Raw genomic sequence first — 20,849 nt, forward strand, 5'->3', positions numbered from 1 at the left:
GGGTGAACCTGCCTCCCAAGGCCAGACCTAAAAACCTGCATTAGAAAATTATGTAAGACTTGTGGGGATTCTGAAACTTGGCTAGACCCCAAAGCAGAAAACGAAATTATAGTTTATAAACTCCTGCAGCCATTTTACAAATGGAAGCAATGTTGAAGTTACAATTGAAATGGATAATTTGACTATAGTGATAGTTTGTTCCACAGCTCTGACACACTTTTCCAATTCAACAAATTCCAGGTTTAGAATTAATAAAAACTCCTCAGTGTATTTTTCTAGTGCCAGGGGAAATTATCAAAGTGGATGTAGTAATTTAAACAGTGTAGTAATTGTCTCATGGCCATTGGTGCATGCACTACTGGTTCGGCAGTGATGGGAAAGGGAAACCGGCCTCAAGCCTCCCTTGGGCGTGCAGCGACAGTGGCAAATGCCAGCAACAGGTTAACTGGCCCTCGTGACCTGCTTTAGTTCTTTTGCAATTGAACATTGAAGCGTCTGAGTAGTGTCCAGACCCTCTACTGAGTTCAAACGCTGATGAAGCACAGTGCTTCTGAGGGTATCGCCGAGGAGTTGGATTTCCTACATCCAGGATGAAAGATCCGTCAGCTGACCTTGCTTTTTTATCTGTTTTAACAGGCACTGCGTCGATGTACATGTGAATAAGGTTCTCTAGCGCCAGGACACTCTTTCTGAGTAGATATGCGCTTTATAAATACCCCTCATATCATATAATAATAATAATAATAATAATAATAATAATAATAATAATAATAATATTATTATATCAGAAAAACATATTACACAAAGTTAATGGAGAAGTTACAATATCAGATTGTTTTAAAACACGAAGTTAGCATAAGACTATATACTATTGCAAAGTAATCTTTTTATACAAAAAAGTACATATTTATAGAAGAACAAACGAAAAAGGAAGGGAAAGAAGTAGAAACAAAGTAATGAAAGATAGCGAAAAGAACATTGAAACCTTGTATTCCTATGCCATAAACAAATTAAATAACGAATAATGTATTGTTAGTCTATAGGACATCACGATGTGCTTGTCCTAATCGGAGGCACCACTTCGCCTCGGAACTCTCCATCTGTAGGACTATTTTTTTGTACGCTCTTCCTCCCACTGTGCACTTCCTCTGCTCCACCAATGCCCCTCGGAAAGTGAGGGGTTCTTTCAGCAGCCTCCCACAATCATCTTCGCTTTTGTCCCGCGTTCGAAGCAGGAAACCCCGTAGCGCAATGAGGAAAAATGCTATAGTGTGCTGCATGTGCACTGTGGTAGATAAGCAAAAAAACTACAACCCGCCGTCCTCGGCCCAAGTGATTTTAAGCAAGGACGAAGGCTGCACTTCCGGTCCGAAAATGGCAGAAGGATTAACGAACAGTTAGTTAACTAGGATTAACGATGCTCTACAAAATCTCGGAAAGAAGGCAGGTAAGGCTGTACTTCCTGGCAAATGTTTACTTTATTGAAATAGTTATTACTTTTTCAGCAGGTTATAGTTGAAAGTCTTGGCTTGGAGTTTACTAAGGGGCAGCTAGCTACAAGAGGTAAACTTCCAGCATTGGCGATGTTCTTTGTTGAAGATTCTTTCGAAACACATTCCATCTTATCAGAGCCACACGCACACTGATTCAGTCCTGGATCAGTTGAAGCTCCATGGTTGAAGGTATAAAGTGTATACATGCCGTCCACCTTCATGCTATTCTATGGTCCAACCTGTTCAATACCAGTGGAATAGCTGAGAGAGCCTGGGGGCATTAAATAACACCACTAGGAGATGAGCCAGCAGAAGCCCAAAATGTCTGCATTGTCACAGAACTTCTGACCAAAACAGTGTGCTGCCCTTCGTGCCACAAGTCTGCCATATCAGGCTGAAAGGCGTATAAGGTGCCCTTGAAGGTTCCAGAAATGTTATTGGGAGGAACATGAGCAGGGCACTCTGCTGCTTCACTCCGCCTACACAAGGCAGTGTGTACCACAACATCTGAGCTAATATTGGCAAAACTGTCTGCTGCTCAAGTGTGTGTGTGAGAGAGAGAGAGAGGCTGTTGTAGGAGGATTTACCAGAACCTGCTGTTTCTGAGAACAAGCAGAGGAGGTACAAGTGCAAAGACAACGCTGCAACGTAACCAGGACATGGAGGGTTCTGAATGGCTTCCTGGGGGCAGGGGCTGGTCATCAAATCACCCACCCCCAGCTCAGAGTCCATCCAAACTCCAAATGACATGCAGCAAATTCTTTCGTCATCTGGACCGCCGTGCTCTAAATGCAATACCGGAGTCTGACAGCCATTCTTTAGCTACGTTCAATTCAATTCAATTCATGTTTATTTGTTTGATTAATTAAAATCTTACAAAACAGATATGTATTTAAAATATCTTTAAGTAATCAGATTTTTAAAAACGTCATGCATTTCATAAAAACGAAATCTAATTAAAATTTTCTTTAAGATTTTTCACGATCACCGATAAAAATTTTACAAAAGCAGAGTTCATTGGTAGATCTTTCGGGTTTAGACAAGCCATTACTGCTTGTCTACAAGTCCTTATACCTCGGGCATTAAATAACCTCCTGAGGATTGCTTTCCTTTCTGTATCCATTGCAGAACAAAGACATACCAAGTGCAGAATATCTTCTTGTCCCAGTTTACATAGCCTACATGTCATATTGCCCTCAATGGCCTTCCATGGTGGAAGATGGCACAAGCCTGGCCAGAGTCCAAAGCGTACACTTATAAATGATCGCTTACTTTGGTGGGACCATGGAGTTTCAAGGTATTTTTGGACTTGCTTTTTTTTTTATATTCGTTTATAATTGGCCATGCATGCTTCCTTTTTACCAATAATTCTTTGTCTTTTAGCAGCGATAAATGAGTAACCAATTTATTGTTTTTTTTAAAGCTTTCCTGGGTGATTGTATTTTCCCAAATTGCTGTTATTCCAAATTCTTCTTTTGCTTTATTTAGATAAGCCCAGGCTTGAAGTTTACGATTGTCTCTTACTTCTTGCCATAAGGCTCGGGACAATTGATTATCCTGGTCATTTTTTACACGGTTCCAGACTTTCAAAATTTGGCCTTGACGGGCGTATTGTTGATTGTTTATCCCAAACTCGAGCCTTACTTGTGCCTGTGAGGCATTGCATGGTAGCTGGAATAGTATTTTGTATGTTTTTGCCACTGCGTTGTTAATTAAGTCCGCATCCTTACCATTTAGGGCTTCAGCACCGTATGTTAAGGTCGGTAATAGTTTAGCAGTTATGATTTTTAGTAAAGGACCGTATGTCAAGGCAGTTAGTTTCTTTTGTATGGTTCTAAAAGCCGCAATCAAGCTATTTGCTTTTCTAGTGATATCTTTCCTCTGGGGGAGAACTTCCATTCTCATTAAATAGAACGCCGAGATATCGGTAGTTATCAACTTGCTCTAGCTGAGTTTGTCCCAGCATCCATTTGTTTTTTTGTCTTCTATTCCTTGTGACCACCATTACTTTTGTCTTTACCTCATTTATTACCATTTGATTATCCTTTGCATAACTAAGTGTTCGATTAATTAGTCTTTGCAGTCCTACTTTTGTCTGACTCAACAACACCACGTCATCTGCATACAACAAATTTGATAATTGTGTTCCTGCCAGCCTTGGTGGATGTGAGTTCACTTCGTTTAGTGCATTGGTGAGGTCAGCTAAAAATAAGTTAAAAAGTATTGGAGCAAGGACGCAACCCTGCTTAAGGCCACGTGTCACCAATATTTTACTGGATAAGGTTCGCCCATCACCGATCCTCACCCGAACCCAGTTTTCGGAATACAGTAATTGAATAAGGTTCAGTAGTGAGCCCGGGATTCCATAATCTTCAAGTTTTTTCCATAGAAGAGACATGTTTACAAGATCAAATGCCGATTTAAAATCGATGAAACAAAAATAGAGGGACTGTTTACATAAAAGTGCCTTATCCGTTAAAACTGATAGAATTAAAATATTTGTTGCAGTACCTAAACCTTTAATGAATCCGGTTTGGTTTGGGGGTAATATTAGCTTTTCTTTACCCAATCTGACAGAGTTGCTAGTAGAAGACCCGCAAATAGCTTTGCATCCGTGTCTTGAAGTGTGATCAAGCGATAATTTTCTGGTAGTTGCCAATTACCCTTCTTGTAAACGGGAGATATTAATGATCCTCTCCAGGATTCCGGTATTTGCCTTGTTTCGACAACTTCATTAAACACCTTTTGTCAGGTAAGTAGCCCATAGAGCCGGGTCCTCCTTATAAAGTGCAAATGGTATTCCGTTGGCTCCCGGTGCTCCATCCTTTTTGTTTCTTTATTAGATTGGCTACTTCGATTTCTAAGAAGTCTTTTACCAGATCCATTTCTTGCCCTTCTTTAGCTACGTGCTCGCTACCATTGCGGACTCGTGTGGATGATTTTTTTCCAGCCACTGGCGGACAGGTTCCCATAGGTGGCACAGCAATCTTGCAAGAGATCACCCTCACACTAATGGATCCACAAAAGGAAAGCATTCTGCCAGCACAGTTCAGGGTGACTAATGATAGAACGACTACAGCAGTCGTGGAAAAAGCAGTAGAGTGAGCTGGAGGCTTGGCAGGATGTGTTCTTGCAGCAGAGAAGATCCCTGAGGGCATGGTGTATGTAGTGAAAAGTCTGACAATGTGGATTCAAAATGATGATTTATTGTAGAAAGACAGCTTGAACAACCACCAACAGGAGCCAGCAGCAGACCAACTTTCCACGCAGGACCCCTCCCCCCACCCCAGTCTCTTTTACCGAATCCTCCCTCACATTCCCAAACCCTCCCTCACATTCTACTCTAACATATATACATTTTAATAATGTCATGAATAAGAATACCACAGTGTATGTGCTAGAATGCCAGATGATGGACACAACACCTTGCCTAGAGGCGATTTCCACAATTAAAACACTGATTTTAAATAGAGTGCGAAAATCAAATCAAACTTTTGGATCATCTCAGGTGGTTCCATACCATTCTTTCGATGAAAAAGGTGTGTGAGAAGCTGTTGGAACTGATATCTGATCCTTAAAGCATCACAACACAAAGTCTCTAGTCTCTCATGTAGGACCCTAAAAGAAAGTCACTATGATCGTAGGGATGGTAACTGCCTTGAAAATTACGATTAAAAAAACCTGTGATGCTGGATGGTGGCTGACTCCTGTTTTTCTTAGCCTAGAACCCAGGTACAATAGGTCAAAAGATAGCTTATTGATATTAATAACTAATAACTAAAGTAGCAAGACCCAAGCGTGGGTAATGTTTAGCTTTTGGAATAGCCATGGTTAGAATTGTACAGCTTTTTGTTTCAAACAAAATATTTTTATTGTGTATTTTTCATGCAAAAGCATTTTTTAGAGGTCACACTTTTATAATTATGTTTTAAACGTTTATCTTGATGGCATTATTTGTCTGTAAGTAGCCGATAGGATTACTCAGTGGAGTAAGGCATTCATTGTAGATATTTGCGTGGAACCTGAAGGTTACAATTTTAAATCCCTGCAGATTCACCCAGCCTCTTCCACAGTTGATTAAGTGTAGCATTCAACACCTACTATTGGTGCCCAAAGTCTAGACAAATGGTAGTGTGCTCCCTAGGTATAGTAATTATTGTTACTGATCTGGGTTTAGAAAGCGCTAGGCCAGGTCTCCTGCCAAATACAACTAAGGTAATCCTGCTCAAGGAGTAAAATCCTCTTGCTCAACTTTTGGTTGAGGACCGTTTCTCTGTTAGAAGTGTGGTAGTAAGAATGGAATAGGACGTGCAATTTAGTACAGTAAAGGAGCAACAAAAAAGGGTTCAGCGCTCGCAACTCAAAGAAAAATGGAATTAAAAATAAAAGTGGAATACAAATATAACCTGCATATACAGCGCCTTATGAAAATGTATTAACCTATACCATTATTAAAAATGTAATACACTTCTAGACATTATCATCATCTCAATTGAGATGTCCAAAGTCGAGGTATTAGAAAATACCGAACTTCTTTAGTTGAGCTCCACAACCTTTAGTGATTAAGGAAAACCTTGAAAGGGACCTTCAAGATTCCAAAGCCATGGAACGGAGATCAGAGAAAAAAGTGGGTTCGACTGATGAAGGGGTCTGCCTTGGCACTTCGGATGCATGCTGGTTGTCTGCCTATTTACAAAGAGGATCTCGTGACCTTAGACTGGACGAATCTCTTAGCTGTTTCCAGTGAAATAGCTGCTTCTTCTGAACTTACTTTCAAGGTAAAACATCTTCCCACTGAGCTCTGTTATAATTAAAGCTATTGTCTAGTGCTCAACTACACTACTGTGCCGCTGTATCACTCTTAAATTGCCCAGACCGATTCCCGTGTAGTTTGAGAGTGTGTAGTGTAGCATGATCTATACTAAAGTGAGGGGGAACTGACACTTGAGCTGGTCAGGTTGTGGCATACATGATGATGATGATGATGCTACGCTTGCAATAGGTTACAGAAGTATGTGAGATGAAGTGTGCTATTTATGCGGTACAAAAGGGGGGTGGTGATGGACGGAGCATCTGAATCAATCAAACACTCACACCCAGTCAAAAGATCTGGGTTTAATCCATCACCGTTCTTTAGCCCACTCTGCCACCCCAGTTCAGACATGGCTGTATGCAAATCAGTCTGACCCTGTGCCTCATGGGAACAGTCCAGCCCAACTGCCAAGCCATGTCTTCCCTGGACCGGAAACAAGCTTCCGAGGACCGGTTTCTGGCATTCCAGCAGTCTTCAGCCCGGCTTGCTTGAATCCAGTGGCAAAGTGAGCAAGGGACTCACGTCTGAGCATACCCTGCCACACTTATGGCGGCCAAAAGTGGTACAAAAGGGGGCGGTGATGGACGGAGCATCTGAATCAATCAAACACTCACACCCAGTCAGACGTGAGACCCTTGCTCACTTTGCCACTGGATTCAAGCAAGCCGGGCTGAAGACGGCTGGAATGCCAGAAACCGGTCCTCGGAAACTTGTTTCCGGTCCAGGGAAGACATGGCTTGGAAGTTCGTGCTGGACTGTTCCCATGAGGCACAGGGTCAGACTGATTTGCATATAGCCATGTCTGAACTGGGGTGGCAGAGTGGGCTAAAGAACGGTGATGGATTAAACCCAGATCTTTTGACTGGGTGTGAGTGTTTGATTGATTCAGATGCTCCGTCCATCACCACCCCCCTTTTGTACTGCGTGTGCTATTTATGCAGCATTTACAATGTTATGTTATATGTTATGGTATAGGTTGTTTTGTAGCTCGCTCTGCTACTGGGGAGTATCCTGGCGCGTTGCGGAGGTGACCAAACATAACACAGAGAGTCAGCCTAGACCTGACAAACAAACAGATGGGTCTTGAGATACAGTCCTCATCTAAAAATAGTCTCTGGGTGGGTGTGCTACGGCAAAATGGACCAGTGGGGTCGACCCAGAAATAGGTGAAGGTGCAAACCAAGTAAATATACAGACATAACAGTAAGTGGGTCCGAGGGTTCCACCAAGAAGTGGTTAAGAACATCCCTCCTGCATGGGTGAAATTAAGGCACCTTTAGTGCAGACCTCCAACATGTCTTGCTCTGAAAAACACACTCACTCTTCTAGGGAGGACTCTTCTTCACCAGATGCTGCTGCTTTTTCCTCAAATAGGCAGTCTGGTGACCGATGTTACAATCGGTTTGAAAACCCAAGTAGAGGACATAAAACAAAGGAACACTCTGGATTGCTTTTTGCTGTTTTTTGTTAGCGATGCAGGGCCGAGGAGAAATAACTATTTTTCTTTACATTAGATGACCCCCTTTAACATTTTAATCTTAAATAAAAAGGGACTCTTAAAAATCAGATTTTTAAATTGAGAACAAGAATAATGCACACAAACCTCTGCAACAACTGATGACACTGGGCCTAAGATGGTAATGCTACATTTACACACCAGTTGCAGAAAGACCCTCATACCAGATTGTGGTAAAGTAATTTGGTGATTCCAAGACACTGAAGCACTAAATGAAATATTTTAAGGATGCAGTGATGAATGAGGAATACTAAAGGGATACAGAGACAAAAAAGCTGACCTGCATTGCATATCCAGCACCAATTTGAAAACAAAAAACGACATTGGCTAATGCCTAGACCACAAAAGACATCACAATTTCAGGATTCACGCACAACCCATTGGTATTTGTGTGTCTAAAATTTTGATTTGTTCTGAGCTTATATATACTTTCTTTTTTTTTTTGGCTCAATTTGGCATAGCTAAGAGGCATGCTTCGGTCTGGCACTGGAGACTTTGCTTTTCCCAGGGATCAGCCTACTCTACTCTTGCAAGGGCTTTTATGCATCCTTGCCCAGTTGTCCAGGATATACAAGGGTCCAGACAGCTAGTGACCGGTTCCTGCCACACAAAAAAGCAGAACAGATTATTTTTTAGGTCGAGCCTGAACAGCGCCAATGCGCTGCTCTGCGAGGCATGCTGTATTAGGGCATGGACTTGAGCTCTGCCCATTTTCCACCATCTTTTAAATTGGCTCCTGTTGCTGTCCTTTCTAAATATTTGCTTTTGATTCATGAATAGGCTTAGTAGTCTCTTGTTAGTTCCACCATGTCTGCATTTGTATCCTCCCATGGGGACTGGACTTTCTACTTGTTTTGTTACATGGTCTGTTTTATCTGCAGTCTATTTTCCCCTATTCTACCTACGACGTGCTTTCCTACAATACAGAATGCTGTCCGCTTTGATATTTTTATTAGTAATGGCTGCCAGTACACTTTAACTATAGCGGCTGCACTTTATTTTAGTTGCCAGTGTGGCTGCTGGTACTATAGCGGGTGTGGTCCGGAATAGCAGTTTTTTTTTGGGGGGGGGGGAGCACCACCCCATATGGTGCTTTCACTTTAATGAGGACGCTGCTTGCCATATACAGCTTACAGCGAGCTGCGTCTTAAGAAAGGAGTGCAGCTGCCATTAAAGTGAAATCACAGCATGGGGCACTTTTACAAAAAAAGATTGTTTTGTCAACTTTACAAACGCTTATTTTTAGTAAAGGCGCCCCATACTGCGCTTTCACTTTAATGGCGACCGTGCACATTTCTTTAGACATGGCTTATCTAAAGGGGCGTGGCCACCATTAAAGTGAAAGCACAGCATGGGGCGCTTTTGCAAACTAGCGTTTGCAATGCAATAGGTCTCGCATTTGCGAGAGTTTAACCTATTGCCATTGTAAAAGACATTGCCTTTTATTTATGTGTTCAAAACCAACACACAAATACAAACCATTGTAATTTACAATGCCAATAGCTCAAACTCTCGCAAATGCAAGACTTATTACATTGCAAACGCTTGTTTCACCTTCTGGCTCCCACTGTAGTTTTTTTTTCTCTGGTGATGGTATTAGGAGAGTGATGATGGTTGTTCATCTGGTGGGAGTCTGGTCCTCTAGTAGCTTTGGCAATGCTGGTGTGTCCCTTCAGTTGAGGTATGCAAGTGAAGTAGAACTGCCCCATAGATGTCCCCTGTTCTTTGTGGTGGACTACTGTCTCTGTATCTCTGTGGTGGCTCTCTACCAGCCTATGGTGGAACTTGTGCTTCTGTAGGAGTTTCTGTATCCTGGGATTTGCTGCTTCTGTGTTAGTTACTTTCCACTGCCTGCCTTTGGGAGTTGGTTGATTGATATGCATTGGCCTAACTTCTGGGTTGTCTTACAAAGCTTTTGTTGGTGGGTTTCTGCCTAACTTTGATGGATCACTGTCTCTTTGTAGTCGATCTGTCTCTCCCTGGCACATATGCTGCTCCCTCTCAAGGCCGCTACTGCTTTCTCTGTATTATTTAATCTCCGCTGTTTGCCTTTGGGGGTGGCTGGTAGTTGTCAGCGCTGATATTATATGTGGTTCTGTGTTCTTTTCTTGTTGGCTGTGTGTTGCTGCAGTGGTGTCAGTCATTGCTTTATGTGTGTCTCTCTGTTTCCAGACCTATGTCCCTACAGTGTTTGAGAACTACACAGCCTGCCTGGAGACAGAAGAGCAGCGCGTAGAGCTCAGCCTCTGGGACACCTCCGGTAAGTCCAGCTTAGCCCTTTCAGATGGGGTCTGCTGTCTGTGCCCCTCCATTCTACACACAATCAATGAAGTCTGGTGGTCATGCCCCACATCTGCATTCCTCCATGGTGGGCTGCTGCCAGTGCCCTCTCCTTGTGTACTTTTCTAAGGAAGGTGAACTGCAAATGTCAATCCTCTTTCTTCCCTTTCTGCGCTCTATAGTTTTTGTTTCAAATCTGCTAAGCATGGCAATCCACTGGCCTCTATGTACGTGAGATGTGGTTTGGGGATGTTTACGGTCAGCGTGGGTCTTGTGAAATATTTTACCAAGGACTCCCTTATTGTCCCTCGTACAAGTGCACACACTTTTAGCAATCAATGGTTGTATGGAAGCACCTGACTGGGTGGGACTAGAATGGCAAAGGACTGGTGAATGGTGCCAACAATCTATTGATGGGGCAAATAAGAGATCAATGGTGCAGCCAATGAGTGGATGGGACAAATGATGAGTTGATGTGGTTAACAATATGTGGGTGGTGAAAGAAAATGGGTGGATGGTGTGAAGCTAGGCAGATGGTGGCAAATAATTAGCTACAAGTGCAAAAGAAGTGTGGATTGGGCTGAAAAATAGATGGATTGGAGAAATAATGGGTGGATGAGCACTACATGAGCGCCCTTGCCTCTCCTGAATGTTGCACTGCTGTCCAACTTCCTATCGAATATGCAGGTGCTTGGTGCAGACCCAATATCCTTGTTTTTCTGTAGATATCTTCGTAAGATCTCCCTATCAACTTTTCTTTATTTAGTAGCATTTGTATTTTGATTGTGATGTGCAGTTGTTTCTTTGTATTCCCTCACATCTGCCTATCCTTTTTGAGCTGCTTCCCTCTGGTGGTTCAGGGGAGTTCTGATGCCTATATTGAGCTTTTGTTAATGTGTCCACTCTCCTCTAGGTACACCGTCCAGGACTATCTAGTTAGATTTACAACTTGCTTCCTTGCCCCCTCTACTTGTTTACTTTCTGGGTAGCTGTCGTTGTGGGAGAGATGTTTCCCTGTTGTTGCCCTTTTGCCTGCTAGAAAGATTTATGTTGCTTAGTCTTGGTGCCTCCATTGAGATCAAATGCCCGATGTCATTTGCTGAGTTTGGTTAGTACCTGGGGCATTTTTCCCTCGGGTATTTACTTCCCCTCTTTGTATGCGCTTATGGTACCATTGCTAAGTATTCCTCAAGTTTTGTTGCTAAGTTGTTACCAACTTAGGTCCTCCATGTCCATTCGCTCTCTATTTAAGTGGGATTGTTACACATCCTTTGTTTTTGTTCATTTGCATCTTCTTAGTTTGTTGGGTTGTGTAAGTATTGCATGGTCTGTATGTTTATGGCTGGGTTGTTAAATGCTCTTCAAAGTCTTGTTCTTTGGGCATCGTTTTACTCTGTTAAAGGTCCATGTATATTTTATATATAAAGTGTAGACCTATGTTTATTGCAAGATTTTGTACACCACTTTCTTCTCCTGTAGGTATCTTCTTACTTTGGGTTTTCATCATCTCTTGGCCTGTATAATTATGGTGTTATTGTTGCATGCTCCTTAGCTTTTGTTGTGTTTATATTGATTCACTCTGGCAACTGTGTTAGCGTTGCCCCCCTCCCCCGTAGGTTTAGGGTTGGTTTCTTACATGTTGCTTTGTTCTCACTGTGGGGGTATCTTCTTGATGCCAGTATCTGGCTCCTGTATTTTTATAATGTTTGTTATGTGAATCTCTGCTTTCTGTGTCCTGAGAATAGGCTTCCTCTACTGAGATGTCCCTGTATGCTTATGGTGTGATAGTTGCATTCTCTGTCTTATCTTTTTACTGTTAAGGTATCTGCATCCCATAGATCTGTATATTTAGGATTGGATTGTTGCACACCCCTTTGTTCTTATTCTGTACGTAGTATTTTACTTTGTCAAGCGTCTCCATGGCTTGCTAGGATAATGGTGGGATTGTTACACGCCTCTCTAGTCTCTTTTGGTTGGTAAAGTTGTACTCTTTGGTTATTGGTGGGATTGTTCTGTGCCTCCTTAGGCCTTGTTGTTTTGCCCCATGTTTCCTCTATTAGATTGAGCCTGACTCTTAGCCCCCTATGCCTATTTGTCCTATAATTGCCTGCTTTGTTTAACTGATGTAGCTTTTCTATGAATTGATTCCTCTGTGGTGTTGACCTTTGTATGCTCTGGTGCAGTTTCCCTGTCCCTTTTGTTTGCATGTCATCAATGTTTGCTCTGCGTGGCCCAACGCTGACTCTTGGAGGTGCGAACGCCCCAACTATAAAATTTAAATTGATTTCTGGTGAGCCAGCTCACTCTGCAGGTCATCTTTGACCCAATATCAAAGGCATTACAGTTGCTAGATCGTCTGACCATTTAAAAGGTCAGACGATCTAAGTTATCCCGTTCATGTTTAAAGTGCCTACAGATATCTATAGTATCTCTTTAGAAATCACAGTAGAAGTGTGACCCTGGAGATTAAATTCTGCCTTCAGGATCATAAAGCAAGTTGTAGAATTACAGAAAGTTTCCTGACCACGAAGTACCTGATGGTCCAGAATCGGAGCTTAATATTTCTATTCTTCAGGTCTTAAATTAACTTTTACCAGTCCAGATCAAAGTGAAAACAACCAAATGGAAATATAAGACTTGCTTTACTAAGTTAAGTTGTCTATGGGAAATTTCAACTATGGCTGATTGAGTGCAAGTGGTGTTAAACCTATGACCCGAGTTTAAAAATTGTATTCTTAAAATAATTTAAGGGATATGTCAAGCAGATCAAACATTCTAAATAAGTCTACTTCTCAGTGTTTACATATTGCTCCAATCTCTCTACATAACTTTGTAGACTAGCGAAAGAGCTACAATCTCCATAATGTAGCAAAGTACAAATTTCTTCCATATTCAGTCTGTGTGACCATCTTGCATCCTTTTTCCCTATGAAAATAGGAAAAATTAACACGAAATTAAGACCGACCCAATAACCAGACCGTGTAATATTCCCTCACTGATGCCATATGATGAACCTAATTTGGTTTTTGACATGTTTCCCAATTTCAGAATCCATCAAAAGGGATCGCAGCATACAAAGCCATCCTTCTGGGTCCCCTATTGGCATCTGCCCTGCAAAATGTATGAAAGCACTATCTCTAGATATGACAGAGGAAATCTTTCTCATTTTCTCCGATTCACTTAAAACTGACATATTGCCCGAAATTTGGAAAATGGTTGTTATTAAACCATTGTTGAAAAAAGCTTCTCTAAACCTCACAGCCCCCAGCAATTATCAGCCAGTTTTGTTGTTGAAGAAACTGGCATTTTTGAAATTCTGTGAATTTGTTGATAAAGACAATCCGTTGAATACTCAACGAGGAGATTTCAGACTGGGCCAGGGAACCGAACTTGTTTGTTCTCATAGAGCTTTCAGCAGCATTTTGACACAATTTACCACAAGATCTTATTTTAATAAACTATTGATGGGGCTCAGAGGACCTGTCTTGGCCTGGCATAAATCATGCCTACAGAATAAAACACATTGTCTCCCTTTTTAGGTCGAAGCCTGCCAGACAGCACCGCTGTCTGGTTCGCTATAGACATCTTGGGACATTCAGAAAGCTTCCCTGGGTGTGCATTGCCCATTGCTTACCATTGGCTTTATGGTTTGTAACTAGCGTGTTCTGGCCTTCTATTTGCTGGCTTTATTTGTTTTAGGCTATCCAGGTTCAGTTAGGCCATCCCAAGGGGCAAAGCCTTTTCAGACTACCTCTCCTTGTATTCTTCCACGAGTGTTCCTTTCTGTAAACAGACCTTTAAATATTATTCTTGTGCCGTCACATTTGCTGTGCATTCAAAGACCGAGGTCAAATGTCACTCTGTCTTCTGAGGGAGCTTGGTGTTTACTTTTTCTTTCTCTGACTTCAAAGTAAGTGGATTTATGGGATAATCTTGCTGGATACTAGGGATAGAGGGAAAGTTGTTTAACCTAGCACACAACAACATTTAAATGAACTGTGACAGTATTTTAGAATATAACTGAATTCGCAAAGCACAAATGTAGCACATTTTTTGTTAATTCGGAAGTGTGTTGGGAACAAATAATTAACATGATTAAATCAATACACTAGTTGATGCCGTCTCCACACATTATTTGCGCAGTGCATTTTTTTTAGTAAAACTATGTCTGCTCAAATATAATGGTTGGTTCAATTGAAATGTGTGGTCTGTAATGGCAGTGTGCTGCCACACTATGCATAATCCACTCTACTCTACTCTACACCACTCCACTCTGCGCCACAACACTCTGCACGACTCTGCTCTGTGGCAATGCATGCACTCTACGCTACACCACCCCTGTCTAAGCCACGCCACTCTGCAACACTGCAATCTACACCACTGCACTCTTGGCTGATGCACTCCCTGCCCCTTCACTCTGCCAATCCACTGTATGCCACTATACGCTGCGGCACTACACTCTATACCACAATGTTGCGGGGATTCTGCTCCTGCACAGAACTTTGCACAGGAAACCAGGACCTCAGTGAATTGTGGTGTACCAAAAAAACTCACCTCAGTACCCAGAACCCCTATCCGACTAGCATCGTGTCTCATTAGCTCTCTGTCTTACAGCGAAGCTATCAATGATTAGACAACCCAGAACCTGCGACTTAGGGTACTCTCAGGAATGGTGGGAATCAAGAACACTCTCATACCAGTCCACAACGTGAGTAATCGGAGACATGGAAAAGGTTAAAATGTTTATTTTAACGACATGCTCTTAGATGCAGTATTTTGGCTAACATAAGCAGGCATATGATTAGAAATAAAACAATCAGCATTGTTACAATTCCATAAAACACAAAGGGAGAAATCATATTATTATGATAGTGGAAACCGGTCCTACAGCGCCTTGTGAACCACCCTCCCCTGCTAGGAACTAGGTTTTATAATAAAAGTAGGTCTCTTAGGCTTGAAGATCAGCAGAGGTGAATCACATCACAGGACCAGCAAAGCTCTTGGTCACTGGAAAAAGTTTTTCTCCAAGTGCTCAAATCATGCATGTAGTCAGGCCCGGACTGGCCATTGCGGGCACCGGGCAATTCACGGTGCGCCGCAAGGGTGGAGGCCGGTTTTGGGCCCCTGGGGGCCGTTTTTGTTACAGGGCCGTTTTTGCAGCAGAGCTGCAAAATCGGCCCTGTAACAATCTGGCGAAAACCGGCCCCGGCAAAGAGCTTGGTCGCACCCCCAGGTGACCGGCCGACCACTTTGCCAGGGCCGGTTTTGGTTCTCAGTCCGGCCCTGCATGTACTGTAATATTAAAGGCACTAGAATTTCAGTTGGTTGCAGCTGTGTGCGTGTTGTGTCTGGAGCGTGGGCCTATCAACCTGAATAACAGCATACATTGTTATGGTGACTGAAGACTTCTGCACGCAGTGCACAGACTAAGGTTGTGGTGTAAGTCTAGGGGTGTGAAAAACAGACAGTTCTCAAGCGAGGAAAATGAAGCAGTTTAACTTACAACAACAATTATATGTAGTGCAAAGTGGCATAATGGCGTTTTAAACTTCTAATAAGCTTATGTTAACATAGCAATGTGTGCAAGCAAGGCCCTGTCTTCACTACACTTTCCCCTGATCGGACCACATACAAGAAGGGAAGCAATTTAGGAACGCAGAGTTCAAGTGAGACAGAACCAAGTTCAAAAATTGCCAAACTGGATAAATGGAAGTAATAAGTTCGAAGCAGTAAGGAAAAAATAAAAACCAAGAAAGGGGGAATACCGCCCATCACAGAGATGGAAAAAATAGACATTTTTTTTCTCGAGTACAGCACGTTTTGAAGATGGACAAATGCCAATTTAACCCATCAGCGTATATGCACAGTACGTTGCAACAGCCTCTAAGAGGAAGTCATATCAGAAAATACTTCATCCATGCAATTTAATTAAGTGAAGGAACATACATGTTCTTCGATAGCTGGAGCCTCTAGCACCATCAGAGGACAACTTGTGTGTTCTTTGAGATAACTGCATTCCAGGAGGTCATGTGCAGCCACACATATATTCCAATTCCCTAGGACTCCATGCGCCGCCGCACAGGCCATAATCCCGATACCAGAACAGTCCAACTCATGAGGCACTAAGGGACTCATTAGTCAATCCTAATCATAATCCGGAGCAGGAGATACCGTATTGCAGAGACACAAATCCAGAGCCCATTCAAAACAGCAATCCAGGCAATGGAAAACCGGTTGCACGCATGTAAAGTAGGAGAACCGGAAGGATAATCCATAGGCTACACAAGGTGGCCAGAGGTAGTGTTCCATAATATTCAAGCATCCGGTTGCGAAGCTGGAGCAGCCGGGGTAGGCTGTCTTGTGACACAGACTGTGCAGCCATGGTTGAGCAAGCAAATCCACAGAAGCACACCGGCAGCCAAGGCGAGAATTAATGGTAACCCACCGAAGATGCTGGAAAAAGATGAATGAAAAAATGCCAGCATCACGCCAAATCCAGTTTGGAATGAGGTCACAAAGTTGGAGCCCACGGTTTAAAAAAAAAAAAATGCGCCAAGCCAGTTGTTGACAAGGCATTGAATATAGTGTGAATCAAAGCGCCGAAATTAAGTGGGAGATCAGTATTTAAAAGCGCATGCACCTTGGTGCGAGTGTTTGCCACGTGAAGGTCAAATGTATCATGGGAAGAAGTAAGGGCGACTTCTTTCTGGGACAATAGAGCCCTAATTCTACTCATCTTGCTGAACTCTGCTTTCAAGGTCGGATTTGAAGGGCAGATGGACACATCGAGTCTCCCATGCGGGGGCTGGAAAAGCACCTTTTTACAGCAAACTACGAGTTGGGAGACTGTCACAATGTACGGAATCCCTGCCAGCATACCGCAGCAATCTTCATTAATTAAAAGTAAATGGCTACCGTTGGCTAGCAGCATGAAAGTTGGTGTCATAACTGGCATCAGATTACCTTTTGAAATGCAGGGTAAATTCGGGGCTTGCATGTTACAAATTCATACTGTAAGTACTCCTGAGTCTGCAATGAGAAATCCAAGATAAACGTAACATCCGGAGACTTCAAGGATGTTGCCCATTGTATCCAACGTGAATGCAAAACTTTTGAATTTGGTACACTGGCTTTGGCCACTGCCTCAAGGGCAGGATACGGTGTAACAACCAACAAGCGTTTCCCCTGCGACAGCGCTCTCTCTATTAGAATCTCTATCTGCACTGCAGTCAACTTTTTCGACAGAGGAAATGCGCATTTCAGCCGAAGTGTACAAAAGTGACTTGTAACAATAGGGACCGTCTCTCCTTCATTAAACGTCAAGTACATGAAACCCACTTCGCCTGGCACAATTCTTATTACCAGGTTTGTGTAGTTGTCACGTGTTGGTAAGAATTTAGATTCAAGAAGACCAGCCTGCAAAATTTGCAATATAGCTGAATGTTCAGGCCTCCAGCAAGATTTGGTCCGAGTTGGTTGTATCAAGGCATATAGCGGCTTGATACGCTGGGCATAATCGGGAATGTAAGTACGGCCAAAAATAAATTTAAAAAACAGTAAAGATTGTAGTTTCTTCAGAGTTGGAGCGTGCAACTGTGTGCACTTCTCCAGAAAGTGAGGTGCCAAACCTCGACCTTCAATGTTGAGCTCATAGCAGAGAAACAACACTGTATATTCAGCAATGTGTGATTCTGCAAAGATAAATTTGTAACCAAAGTCCGCAAACCTAACAATGATGCGGTTAATGCGACACAGATGCGACCATAATTTGTCGTTTGTGAGGTAAATATCATCCACATACGAGTACGCATTAGGACTGATCCTCTCTAACTGACATGTGCGGCAAAGACGCCTGGGCTATTTTTATAACCCATGGCCAATCTTTTGAACTATCTTTGTTTGCCCCCAGAAGTGAAAGCTGTCCATTGACTCCTAAGATAGGACAGGTTATGGCTAAAAAAGCTTTTGGATAAGTCAAGTGTGGTCTTAAACCTTTTTCTCACGAGACTATCCACAAGGGCTGAACTGTGAGTATTCTGTACCATGCAGGTCCAACAATGAGTTCAAATGTCGGTAATCCAATACTAGGCGGTACGACCCATCAGATTTGGTTACAGTAAAAAGAGGATTATTCATGAGCGACGCACATGTTTCAATCACACCATGATATTCCAATTGATCAAGGATTTCTGCAACAGGAGCTCTCGCTTCTCACGCATGGGATATTGGGGTTGAGGCTGTGGCATAGACCGCAATGGAATCTCGTGTCTTGGCGATAGTTTGTCCCATCCGACTTGAGTCCGGTGCAGGCACCTTAGCCCACTCTTCTGCAAAATTCTGCTCCTGCTCCTTCGGCCCAGTGTGTTCGAAACTAGGGAGGATCACCTCCCCTTTCGGAGCGGCCAAAACGAAAGGTGGGGGCCAGTCTGCCTCGGCCAACAAAATGTCATATGTAGAGGGCAGATTTTCCCAAAAAATCCCTTTTTATTTTACGCTGTGTGTCACCTTCAATTGAAAGGACTGTCATATAGTCTGTCGGGGGAGCCACTCTAGTGACCGCTGTCTCTACGGTGAACGTTTCAGTTGCTGGCCCCTTCAGATACGGATGCAGTACTTGCCGCACTACTGTAACCTGCGCTGCGCTGTCTAGCAGCGTTGGCGCCCATGTCTGGTTCCGAAGCTGTGTTCTCACTATCCGTGGCATACTTCGCTGTTAAAGCAGCAACTTTCTTTTTCTGAAACTGAGGGCGTTAGCGTTGAAAGTCGTCCTGCTTACCTTTACCTTCTGTCTGGCGGGGCTGCTCACGTCCTTGTGGGGTACACCGGCCTCTGCCGCGTTCTCCGCCACCGGTTTGTGAGACCGTTCTTTACTGTAAAGAACGAGTAGAATGTTGATCAGGAACCTGAAATCTATCAGGTGACTTATACTTGCGCTGTCGCGCAAATCATATGTGCGCTCAGTAGACACTGGTATCGGTGGTGCAGGACGCGACCCTAGTTTCTTTTGCTGCTTCCCCTGTTTTTAGGTCGAGGACCTAAAGGCTGCGCTTGCGCAGTTTGGGGAGGAGATTTAATGTATCTTAGTAGGGCTTTAGAACCCGCCTCCCTGGCCCGTCTCTCCTCCATTGGCTGGCTTCCTAAACGGAGGCCAGCCATTCGAGGAGAGATGCGTCACTCCAATTTAGCCCTGTCTTTTTCGGATTTGGGGGCGTAAGTTTTGCTGTTTTTGAGATAGTGACGTTGTGTGTCACTCAAACACAAAACACGCCCCCAATCCCGAAAATTTCGGCCGCCATTTTTTTTTTTTTTTTTTTTTAGTTGTTGTTGTCTTCGCGGCAGGCCTGGACGCTGTTGCGGCAGGGGTGGACGGGCTGGGGCTGCAGAATTATTCAAAGTGCTAGGAAGAGGGCAGAAACTTTACATAAGCCCCTTGTGCAGAAGAAGAGGGTGGGCGATGAACGTACTTACAACCGAGAAGAAGTTGGTAGAGCGCTGCCCGTGGGATATGGTGGGTGAAATGCTTATTTTGGAACCCAGTGGCGGTAGCTCTAATCCCGGGGTTACACAAACGTGTGATCCTGGACACATCGCCTTATCTCATGTGCTTTAGTCCTCCTAAAGTATGTATCGGGCACAGTGACAGTAGTGTGCATTGCTGCAGAGTCGAGCACATGGGTAGCTGCAACAATGAAACTCTTATTCCAAGTCTCGCCCGGTGCCAGGGTGTCTGATCCAGCCTGGGTGTGTGGGGGTAAGGGGGAGGGGGGGGTGAAGACAGATTCTCGTCACTGTGCCCCGCCGACTTTTGCCCCCACATCCCTCAGCTTGGGTCCCGCGGGCAACCAGCAGCACTCCCTAAACTGCACTCTTAAAGGGATTTAGGACTTGTTACAGTGAGTGCCCTGGAGGCGTACAAACCGTGACATTGGGGGCCATTATTTCTGTTGTCTAATATCTCGCATCTCACCTAAAACTTATTTGTCCTGCCCTTCGGTTAGTTTCGTAGCTCTGCCCTATTGGACGACTGCGCTCTAGCCACGCCCATTGTAGAAGAATGCCCCTTTAGCAGACAGAAGCAGAAGCTCGCCGAGCTGAGGTACGCTGTCCAAATTGGCCCTCTGGCTGCATCTCTGTAGGGCGCTGAACAGGCTCAGTTTGTTTTCCTTGCTTTCGGAGCTGATTTCTTGCAACAACAGTCTCGTTCAATGTCTAATAAATGCAGAAAATAAAATGCGAAGTAAAGGAGGAAGATAATAGGAGATCGTGACTACCGAAGGAAAATGCGAGCAGAAAGAAATTGGCACGAGGGGAAGATAATAGTAATTGGTGCAAACAAAAGATTGGAGTGAGGGGGAAGGACAATAATGCAACGAGAAGAGAGAAACGAGGTAAAGGCGTGGGAATAAAAAAGAATGGAAAATAATGTGCATGAAGAAAACAAACGTTTTGGCTTTTCAGTAACGTTTTCAGAGCTGCTTTACGGCATTGCACGGATACAACATGAACACAACCAAAACGTGCTGTATTTGTGGGGGTAGAGACTGCCCCTATTTTGTGTGACAAGTCTAATTTTAACCTGCAATTTCTTCGGGGGACTTGTAGTTTTCTCTTTTAACCAGTACTGAAAATAGAAACAAGCATTTACAATGCAATGGTCTCGGCATTATTAAAGGTAGAGCTATTGGCATTGCTCATGACATTTTTTTCATTTTTTTTTTTAAACCTAAATAAATGGTATTGTCATTTA

At 43.3% G+C, this 20,849-nt stretch overlaps 1 protein-coding gene across 1 annotated transcript in view; it reads left to right on the forward strand.

Moving 5' to 3' along the window:
• RND1 (Rho family GTPase 1) overlaps positions 1-20,849 on the forward strand; it is a 43,204-nt gene that overhangs the window by 11,989 nt on the left and 10,366 nt on the right. Inside the window, exon 2 of the mRNA XM_086963727.1 lies at positions 9,995-10,082. Within this exon, the coding sequence (XP_086819853.1) occupies positions 9,995-10,082 (88 nt within the window). The remainder of the gene's footprint in view (positions 1-9,994; positions 10,083-20,849) is intronic.

This window comes from Lissotriton vulgaris, chromosome 1_1 (genome assembly GCF_964263255.1).
Source record: "Lissotriton vulgaris chromosome 1_1, aLisVul1.2, whole genome shotgun sequence".
Lineage (NCBI taxonomy): Eukaryota > Metazoa > Chordata > Amphibia > Caudata > Salamandridae > Lissotriton > Lissotriton vulgaris.